At 40.8% G+C, this 23,196-nt stretch overlaps 1 protein-coding gene across 1 annotated transcript in view; it reads left to right on the forward strand.

The window, feature by feature from the left end:
- The window catches only part of KLF7 (KLF transcription factor 7), a 120,833-nt gene extending 107,680 nt beyond the window's left edge, over window positions 1-13,153 (forward strand). The window contains exon 4 of the mRNA XM_075608523.1: window positions 4,924-13,153. Within this exon, the coding sequence (XP_075464638.1) occupies window positions 4,924-4,975 (52 nt within the window). The 3' untranslated portion in view covers window positions 4,976-13,153. The remainder of the gene's footprint in view (window positions 1-4,923) is intronic.
- Window positions 13,154-23,196: the final 10,043 nt, after the last annotated feature.

Genomic DNA, 23,196 nt, shown 5'->3' on the forward strand with positions numbered 1-23,196 from the left:
TATTTCAACTATTAAACATAGTTTCCATCACTTCCATCTAAGTATGGACTGCCCCTTTAGGAGGTTGCATGATAATTCACCAGAAACCACAGCAAGTGTAAGTATTTTCCCTTGTTTCATTAATTTAGAATGGAGTCCCTGAACAGAGGGGGTGTTAGAAGAGAGCCTGTGAACAAGGGAGATATTTCCCCATGTAGTTTACTTACCCTTTAAAAATAAAGATAATCAGATGTATTGATGCTCTCCCCGTGTCTGAACACCAGTTGGGATAATGGCACAGGGTATGGAAGAGAGAAGGGCAGTAAAACCCATACCAGACTTCAGACTTACAAACCCAGCCAGGATAAGTACTAAAAAAATAATTTAAAAATACTTTTGTTTGGAAATAAAAACACAGCCACATAGTCTAACCGTATTACGCATACTGTTATCATGAGCCCAGATCGATCCTACTTTCACCACCACGTGTTGCTTTTCCCTGTCCAGCACTGAAGAGGTTAAAGGGGAAGGCTGTCATAGTCATGTAATACCTTTTATACCCACATATCCCCCCGCTACAACACTATTGCCTGGATTTACTAAGCGCCGATGCGGGGTATCGAACCCCGACCCAGCATTAACGGCGTTTGACTTGAAGCAGTTAACGCCAGATCCCAGTGCAATGCTCCGCATGCGGCTTAGTGAATCCTCCCCTCTCCCCCACTTTGATTCCTTGTCTTCTCCTGCAGTTAGAAAGGGGTGATGGTGATGTTACTTTGCTCCTGCAAGAGACCCTGCTCATCTCTTGAGCAATGATTGATATATACAGGTCTGCATATCGGATCCCGAATGTTTACAGAGAGAGATAGAATTACCCTGCTAATATACAGGCCAGCTTATCACTTCCACAGTAATGTGAAAACATTTAAAGTTCCATTTATGTGGAATGGAAACTAGCCAACAATCTAATGTTTCTGATTATTGCAGTGTTATCAAAAATGTCTATCTAAAAATGCTTGCGGCTGTTACAGATATAGCCACCGCTCGATTATGTTCGGTGGGTGTATGTGTGCACAAAAGACATATTTTTTATTCATCTAATACCTGACAACAATATGCGTGTATAGAGAGATAGGTAGATCAATATAAAGATAAAACTGTTAAATAGACAGGCGGATTTGATAAAATGACTATACTATTACTAGATATATGCATGCGCTATATATTAACTTAGAACTTCCACATTATATGTTTAATATCAAACAATAATTTATGAGCACATACAGAGGTTGTACTGTTTCCAAATTTGACTCCATTTGAAATGTGTCTCCTTTTTATAGAGGAGATAGTAACGATCAGCAGAACATGACGGCTCTCTGAGATATGTCTCTGAGCTGCCCTGGTTAGCTATAAGAGCAGGAGAGTTTAAAGCGCACAGCATTCCATGCTGACAGCTGGATAAACAAAACCATAATACCCACATATCTTATAGATGGATCAGTCTCTCTTGTGTCCATTGAGCCTTGGTAAATGACTTATAGCTCTGCTTGTGCTCCACCAGTCCTGCTTAATCTGCACAGAGAGCTAGTAAAGATGCATTGTTTATAGAATGGCCCATCATTGCATATAGTTAAGGGGGGATATATATCTATATATATATATATATATAAGACTGAGTTAAGTTATGGTGAGTAAAAAAAGTGACAAAAACCCTCCACAGGAATATATATAGATATGTGTGTGGTATCACTGTCTAGTTGTGCCTGTTTTTTCAGTAAGTCCTTTAACTTCATTTGAGTGCGGTACATTCCAAGATGCACTGTTTTTAAGTAAAAACCTCTCTTGCTTTATCCGTTGTAACACCGCCGGAAGAAGAGATCAGTGTATCTCGAAAGCTCGCACAAATAAAAGCATTTCGTTAGCCACAGAACAGCATTGTCTATTCGTTTTTGATTTTTTATATATATATATATATATATATATCTGTAACTAGTTTTATTAGATTTTTATAATGGCCGCATTGCAATTCCCTGCACAAACATTCTCAGCAATGCCTAATTGACAGTAAAGTCAGCGCCCTGTTAATTGACATCCTAATGAAGTCTGTGCATTCGTTTAGAGAATGGGGGGGAAAAAGCCAAGTGTCTTGTAGCAGTGCCTGAAAAATTTGAAGTCTTTCAGGAAGAACATTAAGGGGATACAGGAGCTCTCAGGCTAATGGATCCACAACAGATGGTTCAGAAAACAGAGAGAGAAGCAGAAGGCACAGGGGGGGGGGGGGGGAGAGAGAGAGAGCAAAGTTAAATAATGAAACATTCCTGGGGGTTTAGAAGCTGGTCTGGAAGGCAGATCCATGTTATGGTTTGCAGAAGAATACGATAACTGATTCGGGCACCGTTCACAACTGTAGAGCAAAATGTGCAACTGATCCAGGCCTTCCCAACATTTGCATCATGAAAATACTGTAGGTACGAGGTATCTACACCAGTGCAGGACTGAGGAGCTTCCAAGCAAGGGATACTTCCCAAGCAGCCTCTATAACACATGCAAATTACTATGTGCATAGATCTTATTACCAATAAAATGTGTGTTTTTTTTGTATATGCCTAAATATACAAACAATAGAAGTGGTGTTAAGTTGTGCCTAACCAGCTAATCATTATCAGAGCTGTCATCAATCTCCCAGATACTTAATTCGCTGAAGATTGCAAGCTTGAATCACTGGCACAAAGTCACAGCAGCATTGAATAGGTACAGTATGTGCTAAATAGGTACAGTTTGAGGATATGCTGATGGTGAGTTGTGCTATAGTCTGTAACCATTTTGCAGGCAGAAAAGACTTCAACATGTTTCACTGCAATATGGTAGCCGTGAAATGGTCCTAAAAGCCTTCATAGCAAGTTTAGGACATGCGAGTACTGCTCAAATTAAATAAACCCAGGATTTTTTTGTTACTTGTTGTCGTGACTGCAATTTTTAAACCTCCATAAAAATAAATAAATCCGAGTGTTTCGTATTGTGCTTTGCAAATAAAAAGATCACTTGTGAGCACATTGGCGTCTCACACAGGTCACGGGGCCTAGCCTTATACTCCTTATCCTTTTTAACATGGACCCCTATAACCTTATGTGTGTCATATTACACCGCTTTTCAGCACAGCCTGGGTTAAAGAAGTGCTTGGCCTGTAAACCTACTCACAGACAGCTGTTTTGACCTGTTGGGTCTCATCAGTGTGAGGCTGGTTATACTGGCTTTGCGATGTGAAGCTAACCAGACATTAAAAACAGTTATGTTGAGTAAAAAGAAAAGTGACAAAAAGCCTCCACCGTACAGTGTCAGTAAATAAAAGTACCATGTCTCAGGCAGGTCTGCAACCCTGTCTTTCCCCATAATGGGAAACTGAGACATGCAAATAAACTGCAAGTGGTACTTTTATTTACTGTACAATGTGAATCTGGAATAGATATTGTGCTTTTGGAACTCTCCTCTGACAGTGCAGAAGTTACAGCCTCAGAAATACAGCCGCTTACTTTTACTTACTGCCCTTTCCCCCCCCCCCCCCCTCCCACCCCATTCTGCATAGCAGCAGTTTTGTTGGGATCCCCTTTAAAAATGAGTACTCCGAGAGTACCAACAAAAACTATGCTATACACATTATCTAATGCATCTTACAGTTACTGTATTGGTGAGAGTCAGTGATGCCTTTCGTGTCTCGATCGAGTGAGTTATTGATACTCTCTTCCAGCCTTAAAATAACTAACTGGGACCAACTACTATGCAGCATGGCTCTGGTGTTTATTGCCAAGCCACAGGGTTAAGCAAACTAAAAGAAATCTCTCTAGCACCACTTGGTCAAGTCTTTTTGCTGAGGCTGCTTTCATTTTAATGTTCTATGCCAGGAATGCTCAACTTTAGTCCTCAAGAACCCCCAACAGGTCAGGTTTTAAGGCTATCCCTGCTTCAGCACAGGTGGCTCAGTCATTTTGACTGAACCACCCGTGCTGTAGCAGGGATATCATTCAAACCTGGCCTGTTGGGGTTTTTTGAGGACTGGAGTTGGAAACCCCTGTACTATACCAAGGAGAAATATCTGAGTAGCAAGTTCATTATCAAGAGGCAAGAGCATTACAATTAGCATTGCGTTTTCTAACAAACTGGGTTTTTGCAGAAGATGGTACTGTAGGAGACCTTACCTGTTAACCCAACTTGTAATTTTTCAGGGAAATAATATGAGTAAATAAGGGGACATTATATTGACATGAGACAACCTCTTATTTCATTGACTCGGACCCATACCCATGGAAATAGTAGTAGGAGGGGAGACAAATAGTTGCTAAACTAGGAGTTATAGGAGTCCACTCTATGGGGAAGGAGGGGAGGGGGGGGCAGTTCCACCTTTACCTTTTCACTGTCTATAAAAACTAAAATCCCGCCAACTAACTCCTGGTCAACAGTGTGATAATGTCCCGGTTCTGGTTTTGTATTCCCACTTGCTGGTCTGTTAGTATAGAGAGTAAAATCTGGAGTGGATTGTTATCACACTGCTGACCTTGAGTTGGTTGGTATGAATTAGGATTACAGATTTATATTGTTATGCTACATGCCAGTTATAGCACCCAAAATCAGTTCTCTTTTATGCAAGCAAGTGGCCATTCAGGACTGCTAACACCAAGACCTTGTAACGTTGATTTTGCCTTGTCCTGACAAAGGTGCTGTGTGCAAGGGCACTCTGGGAGTTAAGACTGAGATGGGTATGCTCTGCTTAGCTCCCTGGTTCAGGTAAGGTCAAAGAAGGGGGTGTGTTGCATTAAGTGGAATTTCATAATGTTCAACTTTAAAATGCATGCTCAGTTATTATAAACATCAATAATGGATGGATACAAAAAAAGACTTCACTAGAGTATGCTTTTATTAACTCTCTCTTATACTTCTGCTTCATTTTAGGTGTTTTTCTAGGTCTGATCACCTTGCCCTGCACATGAAGAGACATATCTAAGGACATTTTAGGAACAGAGATGGCTGTTCAGTCTTGGGAAGGCCAGGAGTTGAATTGGACACTCGCGGTTCTGCCCATTACCTTGCAGGAGGAAGAGAACATTGCCACATGTAAAACTTTGTACACAAAACCCATATCAAACGTCCACGCACTGTCACACTCTCGCGTATACAAGATACATCAGTCTGTCCGTTATGCCTTACACCCAGCCTGGTTGAGAAAGGCACGGATGGATGGAGAGCGAGTGGTTAAGGGTCTGTGAAATCATGAACAGTTGCATACTGGGCGCTTACACATTACCATGGAAACCAAGAGAATAAGACTTCCCTGCAAGCTGACAACAGTCGTAAGGAGCTCTGTAGAACTCACTTTAATGCAAATCAGGAGCTGCAGAAAAAAACACCTTAAAGTTGCATTGTTGTAGCACTAATGTTTTCTTTTAAAATTGATTTAAGAGAAAAACAAAAGACGGATTTCGAACTAGGAAACCAAATCTCAGTTCATGAGCTTCTTGGTTCATCTTTGTACCTGAAGACTCCTAATCAAGAAGACTCCTAATTCTATCAGGATCCTGGTAGGTGTTTGGTTCGTTGTGGTTTTGCCTCGTCATGGAGCTTTTAAGATCCTTTTTAACTCAATGCCATAGGCCTTACTGGCACTAAACTGTGGAGTCACAAAAAAATGAAACTATTTCTGCAATTGTTTGGTCTATGTTTCAGTAGAACTCATGGATGGACGAACATTCATAGAATATTTCCCACCCTTATTTATTTGTTTTTGACTTCTGTTGGCTGTAGCACACCATATGCACTAAGGACTTCTAAAAGCCGCTATCACTGGCTGACATGGGACCTTGTTTATTGAAACCAGAGCATCCTTACCACCAGTGTGCGCACTTCCAAAGGTTGAAGACCTTATTTTGTCACTGATATTTTTTGGTTCTGTTTTTTTTTAGGATGACAATTTGAGAAGCTCATTGAGAAGCTTTGTTCAGTTACATTCTCTCCACAGCCGATTATCTGGTTGAACTCTTCATTCTTCATCTGGACACTTTTAGCTTGGATTGGACCAGCAATTTACACTTGTATCATGGGCTCTAAGCCTTTTCCCACGAACTTTCCAAACTTTGTGCTTGATCATTGACGTTTAGCCCTAACAATATAACTAGTTAGAAACTTGATGTTATTTTCCAGAGCAGCTGCATTTTTGTACTAAATATTTTATTTGCGTGTCTAACAACAACAACAACAAAAAAGCCAAATATATGAATCCATACAACATTGGATATTGGAGGACACCTTAAAGTAAGTTGAATTTGTAGGATTGATCTTTTAATGGTCAAAAAGCAGACGCTTCCTTGTACACCAAGGTCATTAATAGGACATTTTTAAAACAATTAAGAGGATATGAAAGGTAAACATAATGTTGGCATTTATCTAGTTCATTGATGTTTTTGTTCCACCGAGATACTGTAGATATTTCAAGCAGTAGGTTCATTATGACTTAATGTTGGTAACATGAGGGGTCATAGAAGAACCTAAACATGTCCCTACGGCAAAGGAGCTTGCTAGGATTACTTCAAAATAGTCTAGATCCATTCTGATTAACACAATATCCATGTACATAGAACTTGCATCAATATTCACTAGTCTTTGTTCCAAAGACTGCCTATTGGACCATATAAAGGGGTCAATGCAAGTAAGTGGGTGTAGGGGATAGGTTGTATATTTTGTATATTCTGGGACCACCCCTAAGCAACTAGTAAAATTGCACATTTGGTCCTGCTGTGTCCAGATTGAATGCAGCTCTTTCACCCCCAGCCGGCTGGCCTCTTTTTAACTTGTTTCGACTCCTTGACTGTTAAACAAAAAAAAATTTCAATGAAAAAAGATAAAAAATGAAAACAAAAAAAAAATCTATAATAATAAAAAAACAAGAAAAAAATTAACAAAAAAATCACCTTAAATATGTTTGGGACGTAAAACAGAAGGGATAGATCAGTAAATGAAAGAGCAGCCTTGGCACTTGAAGTTTCACCCTTTTGCCGTCTGTAATGAAAAGGTTTTCAATTTCCCTTTATAATTGAGATGTGGAACTTACTTGGTGATGGGAAATGTCCTTTTCTTGACTGATGTTTTTGACCTCTCATTATTTAATTGTGGTTGGAAAAGGGTGGGATGATTTATATGATCCGAGACCAAAACATAAGACTATTTTGCGTGTTCTGAAGAATCTTATGAACAGTGAAGGAGGAAAAAAAAAAAGTTTGATTCCAAAGATTTCAAAGAAAAACGTACTTAAAAATACCTGAAGCACTGCTTGTCGACAATCCTTGTAGTCCTCTGCTTCTGCATATGAATATAAATATATATTTTTTAATTTTATGGCCATTCTGATGGGTTTTTAATCGGGTGATTAAAACCATGGAACATCTAACCATTGGTATGTGGAGTAACCTTAAACTCACAATGGTGGAAGGTATAAGGAATATATAACGACATTTGTTGTGAGTTTAACCCCTTTGGTACAAGAGCGACTTCAATTGTAGACCTTTTTAATTACCAAAGTGGTTAAAGTGGCAGGAGGGGAAATGGACATGCTGCATTGTACAATAATTCTTACTATCGCTATAGACTTCAACTCCCCAGAGCTCATCTACTTAGAGAAAATCAACCCTAAAGTAGCTCCTAAACTATACCAGATATGCAAAGTTTATTTTGTATGGAACTTGCCCCAACAAGACAATTGATTCCTCTGTTCGATCATTAGGAGTGGGCATCGGGATAGGTCATTGTCATGCAGGGGAGCCATTCATTTTTTGTGTTACCTTGAATTCTTCAAGTGGAAGATTCTAGATTACTGATGATTGACCCTATTCCCTTTGTAACTTCACAGAACATATTTTCAAAATGGTAATAGCTCTGGATTGCACACCATTTGACCCAGCCATAGCTCATTGTGACATTAGAAAAACGGTTCGACACCACAGCTATAAACCATCGGAAGTGTGTACTGATGGACCGTAAAGTTTCATTACTTTATTATTGCAATTCCTGTTGCCCATTAATAAGTGGATAAGATGATGTCCCTTTAGGAGCAATGACTACTATTTGTTCAGTGCTTTGGTCAATAAATAGACACACACCACCAACACTTGAAAAACACCTAGCATTTGATAGCATTTGATCTCACCATCACTTGTAGTATGTCCTTTTGCCATATATGTTGCCTCACTCAAGCTAGCATCCTTATTTTAAGATTCTGGGTTTTGACACAATAGTCTTGAAGATTTAAAATTGGTAGATCATCCATGCATTATTACTGAATTCATTTAATCGTACTTTGCAGAAGAAAATTTAAACATCCTGCACGACCTGGTTAAATTACCACTTCTTTTGCATCTTTTATGAAGACACCATATTATCAATGCTGTTTTGGTGAACATAATTCCATTACTAACATAACTCTGAACCCGCTGGATCAGTTCAATTAGTCTAATAGTTTAGTATGTATTAACCCCTCACAGCCTACGTTCCGTCTTGTGCTTGGTTCAACTTCTTGTCTTGAAACCAGTTAACTGCTTTTCAATAATTATTTAATCACACACCATATGCAACAGTAACCCCTTTAGTTGCTAAAGAGGCCTCCTTTCCCTAGGGAGGTCATCACTGATATGATGCAGTCACTGCCACACTGTCCTAGAGACACCATTTCTGTAAGACTAACCTGGGCAGAGTTGGTCTAGTGACCATATGCAGATATGAACTATACATATCAGCTTTTGTTTACCTCTACTACTCAAATACTTTAGCAGCAGCTGAACAAGATATATGTGGAATGACTAGCTAGTCTCCCCCAATGGACTACAAAACTTCATTGATATTATTTACTCCTACTCAATTGCATAATGGGTCATAGCCCTCTAAGCTCACACTTCCTTTTATTGCTGAGCTCTAATCATATGTAGTGTACAATGATATGCGTGAACTATACACATAAGGCCATTGTCTAAATGCATTCAGGCACTTTGGACTGTGCCAGCATCTAAACCACATCACGCAACGTGAATTGCTTTATTCTAAGGGGGGAATTGGTCTGAAAAGAATGATGGGCACATAATTGTGTTACATGAGCTCCACTATATCTCAGTTTTTAATATCTGGTCTCTTAGTTGCTCCATTCATTAGTTGCTCCATTCATTTGTAGCAATCTGCCACTGTTAATGTGATATTGTATTCATGGGAAAATGTCTTATGAGACGTAGGATATCTAATGCACATCTGTCCTTTGTGGCATCGGTTTTAAGAGAACGTCCACACACCATCATTTTTTGAGAAGCATACTCTTGTTAAGTGAAGGCAAGCAGCTAAACTTGAGCTATACCTGCTCGAAGGATGAGAGCCATTTGAATACAAAGATATTGATCAATATTAAGGAACCTCACATTTGGCAACTAGTTTGTAGCCTCATATATGGTGAAACAACAAACTTATTAGAACTCAAAGCACACAGGCAACCTGCTAGTGATTTAGTGTTGTATGATAATTTACACCCCTTCACTGTCGACACATTGTTCTGGCAGCGAAGGGACTTTAACACAAGCAAAATTGACCAGCACCATGAGGTCAAATTAGTGTAGTCAAAATTGCTGGCAACTATCTATCCTTAGCCTGTCTTGTTGCTTTAATCCTTGTGACTGCAGTTAAACTTGCAGTATTAATGCGTGCCAAAGGCAGTCCTGAGAAATTCAGCAGTCATCCTCTCCTGCTACAGTATATGTAGTTTGCCAACGATCAGAAAAGTACACACGTAAAATCTCCTCACGTTTACTCATAGCAATATTGGATTAGTTACCTCACACACAATCTTTATTAGACCCATGATCTTAATTTGTTTGAGCTGACAGACAACAATCAATACTTTGGTGAACACAGCACTTTGAGAGGAATCCCTCAGTATAAGATGGCTTAGTAGTCGGCAACACACCCCAATATTTATCTTGTGTGAGGCTATGACAATGTTTCTACTACTTCCACCCCCTTCTTCTGACTCAGACACAAGGGTACATAAGTGGCCTATCCAACATTAATTACTCCTCAGTCTTTCTTTAAAGATTATCATTGCAATACATTACAGACTCTTGATTCTTTTTTCTGGCCAAGGAATGCTCTCCCAAGTTTTGATAGGTTTCTATTAGCGGAAGCTTAGCATTAACCACTGAATATTGCTTGTGGGCTATCCATTTCAATGATAACGTTTTGTCAACATATTTCACTGTAGTAATTGCCATACGTGTGTATGCTACCTAGTGTTGAGCTCAGTTAGGAAGCTGTAAAACTGAAGCATCATAGTAAATGCTTTGTGCATATCTTCTGCTCATGTACACTTATCAGAGGGGATGGCGTCAGAAGACCCTATCAGGCTTTTCACTCCCAATGAAAACCCATGTTTTTGAAAATATCCACAGCCATTGTGTTGAGGAGCAGATGGTATCTAGCAAACAGCAAACCAAGTAGTCGGTTAACATGTTCCCACGGGTTTCTCACAGCTCACTTTCCAGTTGGTTCTCTTTTCATGAGCTCGGTTATGGGGAAGATTGTCAATGTATTAAGGTTTCACTCATTGCTTGCTGGGCCTCAAGGACCCTTACCCCCCCCCCCCCATCTCAAGTGTAATCCTGAAAATGATCACTTTACGATCAAGCCTAGTGTAGTATTCCATAAATGTTGCACTTTTTCAATCTTGTATTGAGACCACAGAGGTTGAGAAGTCGGACACCTTCTGCTTCCCTCCGTTGAATGAAAGAGAAGAATGATTGTGTTCTTTGTTTATTCCTCTATTGGTAATTCTTGGTAAGCAGATATTCAGTGAGTAGGGGGTAATTCTGCTGCCTTATTATCAACCCCATGAGTGGAGTTGTCTAGCTAGAAAATGTAGAAGCCTGAAGCTTTTTTCCTTCCCCCTACAATACCAGAAGGCCGAGCAATGCAATGTATTGCTCTTCCCTGTGGCACTTGGGGTTCAGCCAATTTCCTTTTTAACACTCCTCTTTCAGGCCTATTTTTGTGTGCGCAAAAAGTTTTAAAAAAAAGTTACAAAAATAATAAAAGTTGGGCAACATTCAGAATTATTATTTAATTTTTTAACAAAAAGCTTTTTTTGGGGGGGGGGAAACAAAAATGTTATACGCGCTGTTATTACTTTCTATTCATCTGTCTGCCTGATATTGGGGTAACAGCTACTGTTTTGTGAGTGGGTTAGTTGCAGTTTCTGATACCATTTAATGCAGTGGTTTTCATCCTGTGATCTGTGGACCCTTGGAGTTCTGTGGGATTTTGCTAATGATTTTCAAGGCCCAACATTTTTTTTGTCGCCACTAGTTTTTTTAAAATATTTTTTATTCTTTTAAGAATTACCTTTGAACCAGAGGGGGGGATCCTCCATGCTGAACTGCGTTATTTTTAACTCCGTTGAACCCAGTTCCCATGATACTTACAATTATAGTTGCCGGTGTTTCAGCTCCAATTTGGGAAATAAAAAGGGCCACCAAATTTCCAGGTCCAGTTGGCTAACAAGGACCTGCAACGGCTCCTGTTGCAGCTTCCTGTGGTGTGACTGTGGGTGCCATCGTTAAAATTACCAGAAAGTAAACCGGCAGCAAACTTAGTATCTAAGAACTGGAGGGTGCACGGTTTGAAAAAGGAAGCACTTTAGCTCCTGATATCCTCCTGTGCGGGACTGCTGCTTTAAATGTTAAACCTGTCAACGGTCACTGATTTTGTAGCATTAGAGGTATAGACTTCAGTAGAGTCTCACTTACTAACAAAGTCAGTACTTTTCCATTAAAATGTCATTTGAACCCCCGATTCCATTGATTTCATTCCCTGGAGGTTGGCATCTGCTATACTGTAATGTTCTAAATTATTAATACCATAGAAAGCTGTTAGTATTTGTGCGTACATAGGATAGTGGGCGAAGGTTTCACAAAATCACAACAGCATTTGAAAGGATTTTACTGAGACACAATTTATTCTTCAACTGTTCTGCAGTTCTTTAAAGGCTGAAAACCACTATTCTTATAGACCAGCGTTCTCGCGTCTCTTTTTCATGCAGTACATGTGAAGAAAAGACCTGAGACGTCTCCAGAACTTGTGTACAACTACGTCTATAAGGAGTTCTCTTGTTGGTTTGCTAAAAGGTATCACAAACTGCAACAAAGCAGCCAATAAAGCGAGTAGGACTTTGAACAAGTCCTTTTCACTAAGCATGTACAAGTGGCAGCATCCCCTGTGAAATACAGTTGGCATCTAGCATTGTTGATCAAGCATCCAATGGTATGCAAATGTATTAGTCAAGATGTTTGGCTAGAATGAGAACTTAAAGACAGGACCATATTTACTAAAGATTGCTAACCCATAGATCATATTATGGTCCATTTAGATGAATGGGTTATAAGATGCCTTATGGCTTAGCACAGTTTCATAGATTTTTCCCTGGGTGCTTTCTTTTCACTACAATCCCAATATCTGTGTCTAATCCGGACTGCACATTTTAAAAGTATTTTTCCTAATGATATAGAAAAATACTCTTGGGGAAAATTCTGAATGCTTCTCAAACAGGAAAAAAAAAAAAAAAACATAGCTTGAAGGAAATTTAATTTTGCACTATAATTTGAGGATTTTTTTTGTTTGTTTGTTTTAATTTAAATTTTTGGCCAGGCGTGTCGAACAAGTGCTTGTGGAGAGATCCTCAATTATATTCTCTCAGGCCTTTATGGTATTTCTGCTATATCCTAGAAATACCCAATTTATAGCTCTCCGTTCTCCCTTTATGGTTTTTGTTTTGTGTTTTTGTTTTGTTTTTTTTTTGTTACTTTTTTAATTTTTTTAGGCTTTTTTATATATAAATATATTACTTTGTCGAGTTTTTTTTTTTGCTGTACAAAGTCTTAAGATTTAAATAAAATATTATTTGTATTATATAATGGTGGTATGTTAATGTTACAAAATTATTAATGAAGAAAAAAAAATTTATTTTTGTTACTGGTCTGTTTCATAATTCTTTTTTAAATTGGTATATTGTAAGATATCTATGCAAAAATGTTATGTGACGCATTTTTATTTAAGAATGTAATATGTGTAATAAACGGTAGAATGTGTTTGGCCTGGGAATGATTAAGTGCCTCTTGTGTATCATTTCTTTTAAGAAACACTTGCATGAAGAACATGTACAGAGTACATTTCGGACACCGCAGCTAACCAACTCTGTGGTTTTCAACCTCTGTTCCATGGAAACCTGGTATTCCTAACAAGGTCGCCAAGGTTAAATGGATGAATTAATGGCACATTTTGACTCTCTAAGCCCCCTCATTTTTCTATTTTTCCTACATTTGATTGATTTATTTCCCGACATTATTCACGGAAAGAATCTGAGGACGACCATTGTTTTAACTCTTTGGGTGATGCAGGATCCGCGGCACCAGGGTGACACGGCACATTGTGATTATGTCACCACTCAGAGTGATCACGTTATTGAGGCGTCACGAGATCCGGAAACAAGGGGAGGAGTCTCTTTTCCATTTCTGCTTGTGCCAGATTGCGTTCTGCGCTCCTTGGACTACGGTTTAGGGCACCCAAAGGGTTATGGTAAAATAAGTAATGTGGTGTAGGAACGAGGATAAATTCATATGTGTGTCATACATCTATACACACACACACACACACACACACATATATATTAGGGTTCGGTGAAATCTACATATATACATATATAGCACTAAATGTACGCAGCATGTACACAGAATTTAGCAGATTTGTTCCTACAGAATTTTGCAGGTTTGTGTCTACTGAGTTCAACACAGGGATTATTAAATTATTCTGCTACATTTCCTTTCCAGATTATTGATTTAGTTCTTTATGCGTAAATTCATTTTTCTTGAGGTGTCTGTGTGGTGTGTACATACATATGATTATATATATATATATATATATATATATATATATATATATTATATATAAGTAAGAAGGGTGGTATCTGCAGTATAACATACTGTACGTTTCCACATTGTGTGGTCTACTTATCATACCAAAAAAAAGCTCCTTCGATCTACAATGCAGATTTGTTGCTTTTATTCCCTTGCATTTCATGCAGACTTTTAACCAAGGAGGTTTGCATGACAGCAGTGCCAGCAGAGATTTGAGATGCTAAAGAAAGGGGGGGAAATGACGGTGATGCAGCGTTTCATACATCACATTATAACATGTGTTGCCTAACTCCTGCCTGACTCCTTTGCAAATTGCCAGCTGACGCCGTTAGGGTGGGAGTCACAGAAGTCCAATGAAGCCTTGTCGAAACTCCCATAGAGGGCAAATAAAGGTACAAAGTACTTTGATACATTTTAGAGTCGCAGAATGAAAATGCCTAACTGGGCATCAATTTAACACAGAAATGTTCTTGATAGAGAAGCGTTTATTAGGCAGCGAGTATAGTAGGCGCGAGTGATGGAGCGCATGGATGAACTGAGCTTGCAGCGATTGGGGCGGCCGTGGCGGACGCGTCACCAGGCCGGATCACCCTCATTGGCTGAACCGCTCACGTGACGCGGCCACCGCGCAAATAAAACAAAATAATTTGTAGTCTGATAAATCTGCACGGTTGCTCTGCATCGCGCCTGCGCGCACTATGACCGGCCCCTATCGGCTGCTGCACTTTGTTCTTGCAGTGCGCAAAATCGCACGCACCGTCGCGCCTACTATAATCGCAGCCTTAGAAATACAAAGCAGTCTAACTCTGTTTGTCATTAGCAGTTGTGCATCTGAAAACAGAACAGCATCATTATCAAAGCTCATAAATGTTGATTTTTCTTTTTATTATGGATAATGGCATCGTTGAAATTAAGATGCTCGGATTCCCAGAATTCTGCAATCAATTTACTGTTATGTCATTTCCAAGAATATTATCAGGTAAGTTTTATTGTATTTAAATATTCATAATGATATATTTTAATTAAAAAAAATCTCCCTGGAAACCGCTTGAATGTCATGTTTCGGATGTTTCAAGATAATATGGAACATTTTGAGCTCCACGGAAAAGGATGAATGACTTTTCATTCAGATGTTGTGTTAATCGTATTCATGATTTTGAAAAAAATACATTTTTAAACAGAATTTTTATTTGTAAGAACTGAATCCGCAAATAGAATGCTACATCTGTAATTTATCCAGACTGTTAGTGAAGGATTTTACAATAAAATATACAATTAGAATTTAAAAATAAGTAAAAATTAAGCTTTGTATGCATGATATAGGACATGATGCAGTGCATATTTAGGCCTCAAATATCACAAAAAGTACATGGTTCTTTTTGTTACAGGCTTATATCTGAATGAAGGAATGACGGCCGATTTGAAATCTGCAATGACATAGGTTGAGTTATAAAGCATTTTTTTTTTAAATATCACACATTTAAGAGACCCCACATTTACCGCAATACAACGCACTCAATAGGGATCCCACTGAAGTCCAATATTGTGTGGGTGTCTCCATTGCCAGGTTCACAAGCAACAAATGACCCCAGCACATCTATAAATAACCTGTGTACAACAGAAACATCTCTTCAATTTAGTGCCACTTTCCGAGGGAGGCATCATCGGTTGGAAGATACGACATAATTAGCTCATTCATATTCAGAAGAGCCTACATCATTTTATATATATATATATATATATAATATATACACACACACAGGGCCCGACAAACTGGGCCAAACCCCCCCCCCCCCCCAAAAAAAAAGTCACTGGCCCCCCCAACCCCCCCCACGACCATTTACTGGTTGCGGGGTCCTGACGGCGTCCCCCGGCCTTCTGCTGTCTTGTCACCTTTAAAATCATGTTTTTCTCCTGCAGCACTATTCAAAATGGCCGCGCAGCGTTACATGACGCCGCTCTGCCATTTTGAATAGTGCTACAGGAGAAAAAAAATTTAAAGATCAATTTAGCTAGCCTCTTCTCATAAGTCAAATTTTCCATCCACTTTATTCATTTGGTGGCTCTTCTCTGCACGTTTTCTACTTTCATAATGTATTTTTTATGGAGTGGTGCCAAAAACAACTTCATATTCAAATTGTGGTCTTACTAATGCTTTATACTTCCCTTCCATCTATACCTTGTTTAATGCAACATAAGATCTTATTTACTTTTGCAGCTACTCCCTGACAGTGAGCAATATCGCTAAGCCTGCTTTCTACAAACATGCCTAAATCCTTCTCCATCAAGAATTTAACTAATTTGGCTCCATTTAATTTGTAAGTCACCTGTTTATTCTTGTTTCCCAATTGCATAGCCATAGATGAATCTGTATTAAACCTCCTCTGCCATTTACCTGTCCAAGTTTCCAGTCTATCCAAGTCCTGGAGAGAAATTACATCTTGCTATGATTTTACAACCTTACACAATTTAGTGTCATCAGCAAAGATGGAGACTTTGCTCTCTATGCCAACCTTAAGGTCATTAATAAACAAGTTAAAAATCAGGGGTCCCAGTACCGATCCTTTAGGTACTCTACTCACAACTTTAGCCCAACCTGAAAAGGCTCCATTTATGATGACTCTCTCTCTTCTATCCTTCAATCCAGGTGTAAATATTTTTACCGAGACCAATTTTCCTTTATTTTGTACACTAACCTCTTGTTTGGCACCTACAGTACGTATCAAAATCCTTTGCAAAATCTAAGTAGACCACGTCAACTGCATTACCTTGGTCTAAATTCATACTTCCTCACAGAAACAAATAAGATTAGTTTGGCATGACATATCCTTCATAAATCCATGCTGACTATTACTAATAATTTTGTTACCCATAAAGCATTCCTGAATATTATCCCGTACTAACCCTTCAAGTAGCTTCAACACTATTGATGTGAGGCTTACAGGTCTTTAATTCCCCGTTTATGATCTAACTCCCCTTTTAAATATAAGAACCATGTCTGCTTTATGCCAATCTTTTGGTACTGAGCCTGTGGAAATTGAGTCTTTGAATATTAAATGTAATGGTTTGGCTATTGCTGAACTTAACTCTTTATGAACCTTTGGGTACATGTCGTCGGGAACAGGTGCTTTATTTACTTAAAGTTTTATCAACACTTCTGCACTTCTTCCTCTGTTAACCTACTGTAATATAGAGGTTGTGGCATCCTCCTGTGGCAATATTTTTGCAATGGGACTCCTCCCTGGTAATTACAGAGGCACAGAATGTATTTAATACCTCTGCTTTTCCCTTATCTCCAATAATTTGCTTGCCCATCTCACAGTGAAAGGGTCCTATATTTTGTTTTCTACTTTTTTGTTATTAGATACTTAAAGAACTATTCAAAATTTAAATTACTTCCTATTGCAATTTTTGTTACTGTTTATATTTTTGCTCATTTGATTGCTCTTTTGCAACTTTTGTTATATTCCTTATAATTCTGATACGATGCCTCCATCCCTTATCATTTTAACAATCTAAAAGCCGGCCTCTTCTTTTCCATTTCCTCCCCTAAATGTTTATTTAACCACATTGGTTTAGACTTGTTGCTTTTATATTTATTACCCAAGGGTATATGTACACTAAGGGGACTATTCTAGTAGCTTCGATGTTATTACTGCCAAATCGAAAGTTCGAAAGGTCTGACATTTGTGTTATCACGGTATTCAGACAGAGTTATCGCAAGTCAGAAATCGTGAGGTAGGAAAAAGCCAAACCGCTCAGGATAGCAATGCCTTTATCTCAGTCTCTTTCTACCCGTGCGATCTGCCCGCAGTCTGTAAGAGCTGTACTGAGAGAGCTGCAGCTCCATGCACAGCTCTTACAGGTGATCGCACTGTTTTTATTTGATTTTAATAACACAGTATTGAAGCAGGGGGGTCTCCGGAGCTGAATCACATTTATTTCAGCCAAAGGGGCCTCCCTGCTTCCTGAGTTACAGGCCCCGCTAAGGTAATGAAGGGGTTAAATACCAGTGCCCGGTTTATAGGAGGTGGGTGAAAGTGGTATTTGGCCCGTGGTTGGTGTTTTATGCCTACGGGAGGGTTGCGGGAGGAGTTAACCCCTTCATTACCGAAACGGTTACTACCACAAATTAACCCCACCCGCTACTCACAGTGTGTACAAACACCCACCACGGGCGACCCAATCCTCACCCACCCCCTCTACCCCCAATAAACATTAAAATACAAACAGCAATACTAGCCACAATGTAGAAAACAGCTGAAACCACGCTCGTGCTTCCAGGTTATTGGTGGCAGAATGAAAGCCACTCGAACTCCTTGCAGCTACTGTGTAGGAGCCCTCCCAGCTCCTCGAGGTTCCACCAAAGGCAATCTCCGAAGACAGGAAGAAAAGAAAAACAAGTAGTTAGAAGTAAGTAGAAACTTACAATTAAGGTACTACACAGTAGGCAAATTGAAGTTCACGATCCATCTAGCCGGCTTGGCACTTAGGACAGTGCAGCACTGTAAGACTTCATGTCCCATGTGCTGGGACAGATTCTGTATAGTCAGTGCAGTTACTCCGACACTTCCTGGTTAGGTCTACAATGGGGATTCCTGGCGTGATACGTACTGATGTGTTTCGGAGGGCTATGTCAGAAACCGAACAGCATCAGCTGTGGTATGCCGTGACCACTACGTGCTTCATCCACCCCTTTTACCTCCATTAGTCCCCCCTACCCCAACACATATAGTGCTGTAATGGGCAAAAAACCCTATTATCCAGATCTGAATAATAGCGCATTTGTCCATTAAAAGCGCATTTGTCCATTAAAAATAAAACATTATCCAGTCAGCATGTAGTAAATTAAATGTGTCCACCCTGATAGGATGAAGGCCATCCTCATCTTCCTCATTGGAATAAACCCATTGATTGTGACTGTGTTAAACCATGCCCACAATATGGGCATGGATTGCCACAATGGCAATAATTGGGCAACCTAAAAAAAAAATTAAAAAAAAAATTAAATACATTACAGTTAAATAAAAACAAGCATTTGCCAAAAAATGCATTGCTTGTCACTGTGCTTATCTATACGAAGGGGCATAGATAAACACAATGCCAGTCAATGGGCATCCTAAAACAAAATACACAATGAAATCAAATACAATCAATGTGTTTCTTACCTTTGCCGGGATTCCCCCTCCTCGTCCAACTGCGGCACATACTCTTGACCCTCGATGCAATGCTCCTCATCACCATGATCGTCTGTTGATTGCAAAGGAGGCTCAGATAAGTAGTCTTCTTTCCTTTCTTTTCTTCTTCTCTTCATTGTTATCCAATTGGTCCGGTAGATGTTTATCTGGCCGCTTCTTGGGCTCAAATGAGATGTGACATTGATTGACAAATGGTACACCCCAAAATCCGATTGTATGATGTACCATGTGATGGCTTCCTTTTTTTTCCATGATGTGACGTCATCTTAAAGGGAGGGGATATGCTTCCCTACCTTTAAGATGACATCACTTCAGAAAAAACTAAATGGAAGCCATCACGTGGTACACCAACCAATCGGATCGGTGGATATGCCATGTGATGCCTCTTTTTGCAGTGATGTGACATCATCAAAAAGGGAGGGAAGATAGCCAATCAGGTAGCATGCCTCCCTTTTTGATGACATCCCATCACTCCAAAAAAGGAATACATACTGTATGTGTTGGGGGCGAGGGGGGGAGGGTTGGGGGTAGTAGGGTGACTATTCATTCCATTGGGGTTATCTTTGCTCCCATTGGGGGTCTAGGTAACCACACTGGCAATCAATTGGTGTATTGGCTAGTATTGCCGTTTGTATTGTATTTTAATGTTTATTGGGGGAAACGGGGGTGGGTGAAGCTTGGAATTGGTGGGTGGGTGGGTGTTTGTGCCTACTGAGTGTCACGGTAACTTATGACAAGATATAATATACACCAAATACCTTGGTTGAACTGACCATGACTTGGATATGATAAAATATAATTTATTCCTTAATGAAGGTGAACACACAAGATATACAAATAACAGGCAAAATATACACTTACTTAAGGGTTTGGACAAGAAAGCAATCAGGATACAGGATTGGCAATTTCTTCCACAATACAGGTTCAGATGTAGACATCACGAAAAGACACGAAGACAGAGTATAGGCTGGACACTGGTTTATATGCAATCTCCAGTCTATACCTTACTATTGAGTGTAGGCCATTGGAGTACAATTACCTGCACCCAATCTCTCCTTGCCACCTCACCTGAGGGGCACCTTAACTGCCCCCCCACTGGGTGGATATTATTCTAATCAGGGGACATAATTCCTCAGCCCCCCTCCCACAAGCCTGGCGTCTTCAAGTCTAGCTTGTCCCGGATCCCCTTTGTCCAAGGTGTGAATTACCACACTTAATCTCAAGTACCCATGTCCTGCATTCCCTTGTGCTCACATACACAAGCAGGGTAGGGGAGCCTTTGATCAGGAGTTTATGGCTGACCATTTGTCTCCCATTCCGGATCATTAACATAGCAGATGGGCTCTGAGTTCTCATACCAGACCCAAAATACAATTCATAGTTTAATATCTTCACATATCAAAATAATCGGTTCTGTTGGGCCCAGTGGGCTGATACTTGCCAATCACTCATGCCGGAGGGGGTTCTACATAGTGGCCAAGTTTCAGCTCCCTGCGACCTCCAGAACCGGAGGTACACCAATGCAGGTTAAAACACTTTTTTAATACAGGATTCTTCCCTTTAAAAATGAATCTCTGCTTTTCACTCTTTCCCCATTGAAATCAACGGGCTCCGCCGCCATAGGCTTTTAATGGAGCAACTCCGCCGTTGAAGTCAATGGGTCCCACCGCCATAGACTATCAATGGGGAAACTCCGCCATTGACGTCTATGGGACTTCTCCGCCATAGCCCTTCAATGGGGAAACGCCGCCATTGACAGCTAAGGGGAAACTCACCAATCTTTACCGTTGCCCACACTCCGTCTGGTTGGTCGGAGAGGGCTGGAAGTGGCCATGCATTCATGCCGGAACCGTGGCTACATGCGACCCAAATCCCAGCCCTCTGGCCCTCCCAGAACCGGAGATATGGACTTACACATTTTACTGTTTCGGACTTAGCCGTTTTCACGCCACGCAGTTTTCTCCCATTGGAATCAATGGCCGGCGCCGCCATAGACAATGCGTGGGCGAGCGCCGCCATTGGATTCAATGGGACCTCCGCTCCGCCATTAGAGTCAATGGCGCGATCCTCTTTCATGAGTACGACCCTTTACGGGGGTCCCTCATTCCTGGACCCGATGGGGGTCGTGTGTGGGGGGGCCTAGGAGCTAGGGGCAAAAAGAATTTTATTTCCAGGTGCCCTAGAACCTAAGGTTCCCACGCCAATTATCGGTGAACTTGAACTCAGTGATAAAGCTCCTTTCAAAGACATTGTTTCCGCTTCTGCGGTTTTGCGGTTTGGATGGCTGCCAACCTGTTCCTGGAGATCGGCGTCGAGGAATCCCCATTAAAGTCAATGGGCCCATTGACTTACAATGGGAAACCGCCGCTCCTCCTCTCGGATGCCACCTGCTGGTCTTCGAGGGAAACAGGTTCAAAACCGCTGGATTCGCCATTGAAATGAATGGAGCTGCAATGGTGACCTATGGGAGGCTGCAAAATGGAGCCTGAAAAGGCGGGAACATGGAACAAAGGGCTATAAACACTAAGTTAACCATAACCCTTTCCCTCCCGCATCAATCCCAGTGTATGTGTTGGTGCAAACACTGGAACAGAAACAATACATTTTTACAGGGGAATATACATTTGGTTGCTGAAGCAGGGTAAAACACATTACTGGACCGCAGTCCAGTTAACCCCTTGCTTCCCAAGTGAGAGCAGAGGGTGGCCAAATGGGGTGTAACCCCTTTAATACCGGGCCAAACCCCCTCTCCCATGACACTGAGTGGGTAGCGGGAGGGGTTAACTCCTTCATCACCTTAGCTGTAGTACCGCTAAGGTAATGAAGGGGGTTAACTCCTCCTGCAACCCTCCCAGTAGGCATAAACGCCCACCACAAGCCAAATACCACCTTCACCTACCCCTAATAAACCGGGCACTGGTATTTAACCTCTTCATTACCTTAGCGGTTAGCCACTAAGGTAATGAAGCTGCGTGTAAATGTATTTCTATTACATAGGATGGAAGCCGTGGGTCTCCGGAGCTGATATTATAGCATGTCCACTCCGGAGACACCCCGCTTTAATCCCATGCAGTAAAAATCAATTTTTTCTTCAGTCACATCGCGGATCCCATCTCGCCACCCTTGAGGTGGAGAGATGAGAACCTGCGAGTTACTGGCGAGTTGCAGCCGCGATGGGTATCTCGGAGCTACTAGAATAGCTCAATTTCACACACAAAAAACGTGAGTTTGAGCATTTTTGGAATTCCCCCACGATTTGTCTGTGTGTTAGGCTAAGGCCCCGGTCACGGCGCTGTAATGCGCGCCCGCGCTTTTGGCTGCGCGTTCCGGCGATTCCCCGGTCTGCAGCTCACTGCAGGAGCAGAGACCGGGGGGGGCGTGGCGGAGGAGTGACGGGGGCGCGGCCATGACGTCACCCGGCAGGTTCGCCCTCATTGGCTGAACCGCCGGGGGGGCGTGCCTAGCCGCTCGACGCGAGTTGAGTAGCTATCGCGCGAGCGCTGCGGCCCCCCCTCGCAGCGGGCCCGGCGCCATTGCGGGGAGGGCTCTCGTGAGCGCAGCGGACGCTGTAGCAGGCAGCGGGGGCAAGGCCTAAGCGCGACCGATCAGGAAGAAGTGCTTCTCGAGCGCGTTTGGCATGTTATCTGGGCTTTCTTAATAGCTACACTTGCAAACTCGGCCAAAATGCTCGAAAGTCACTTATCGAACTACTAGAATAGGACCCCAAATGTTCTTTTCTAACAGGGTTTTAAAGACGGTCCATTTATCTTCCACATATACATATTCACGACTGCATTAAATCATATAACCAAGTAAGCAATTGAATGTAAAATGGCTTGAAGGGCATACATATAAATTTAATAACTGTGTAAAACCTTGAATAAACTGTAATATGAAAACTTTCAAAAACCTGAGTCCTTTGTTATCACGCAACATAAATCATGATTCAGTCACATTACAGAGCAGGTTGAAATGTCTGAAGATATGAGCCTGTATAGGAGAAGATACGTTATTATTTGACAAGAAACAACATACAGTAC

Source organism: Ascaphus truei, chromosome 7, assembly GCF_040206685.1.
Source record: "Ascaphus truei isolate aAscTru1 chromosome 7, aAscTru1.hap1, whole genome shotgun sequence".
NCBI lineage: Eukaryota > Metazoa > Chordata > Amphibia > Anura > Ascaphidae > Ascaphus > Ascaphus truei.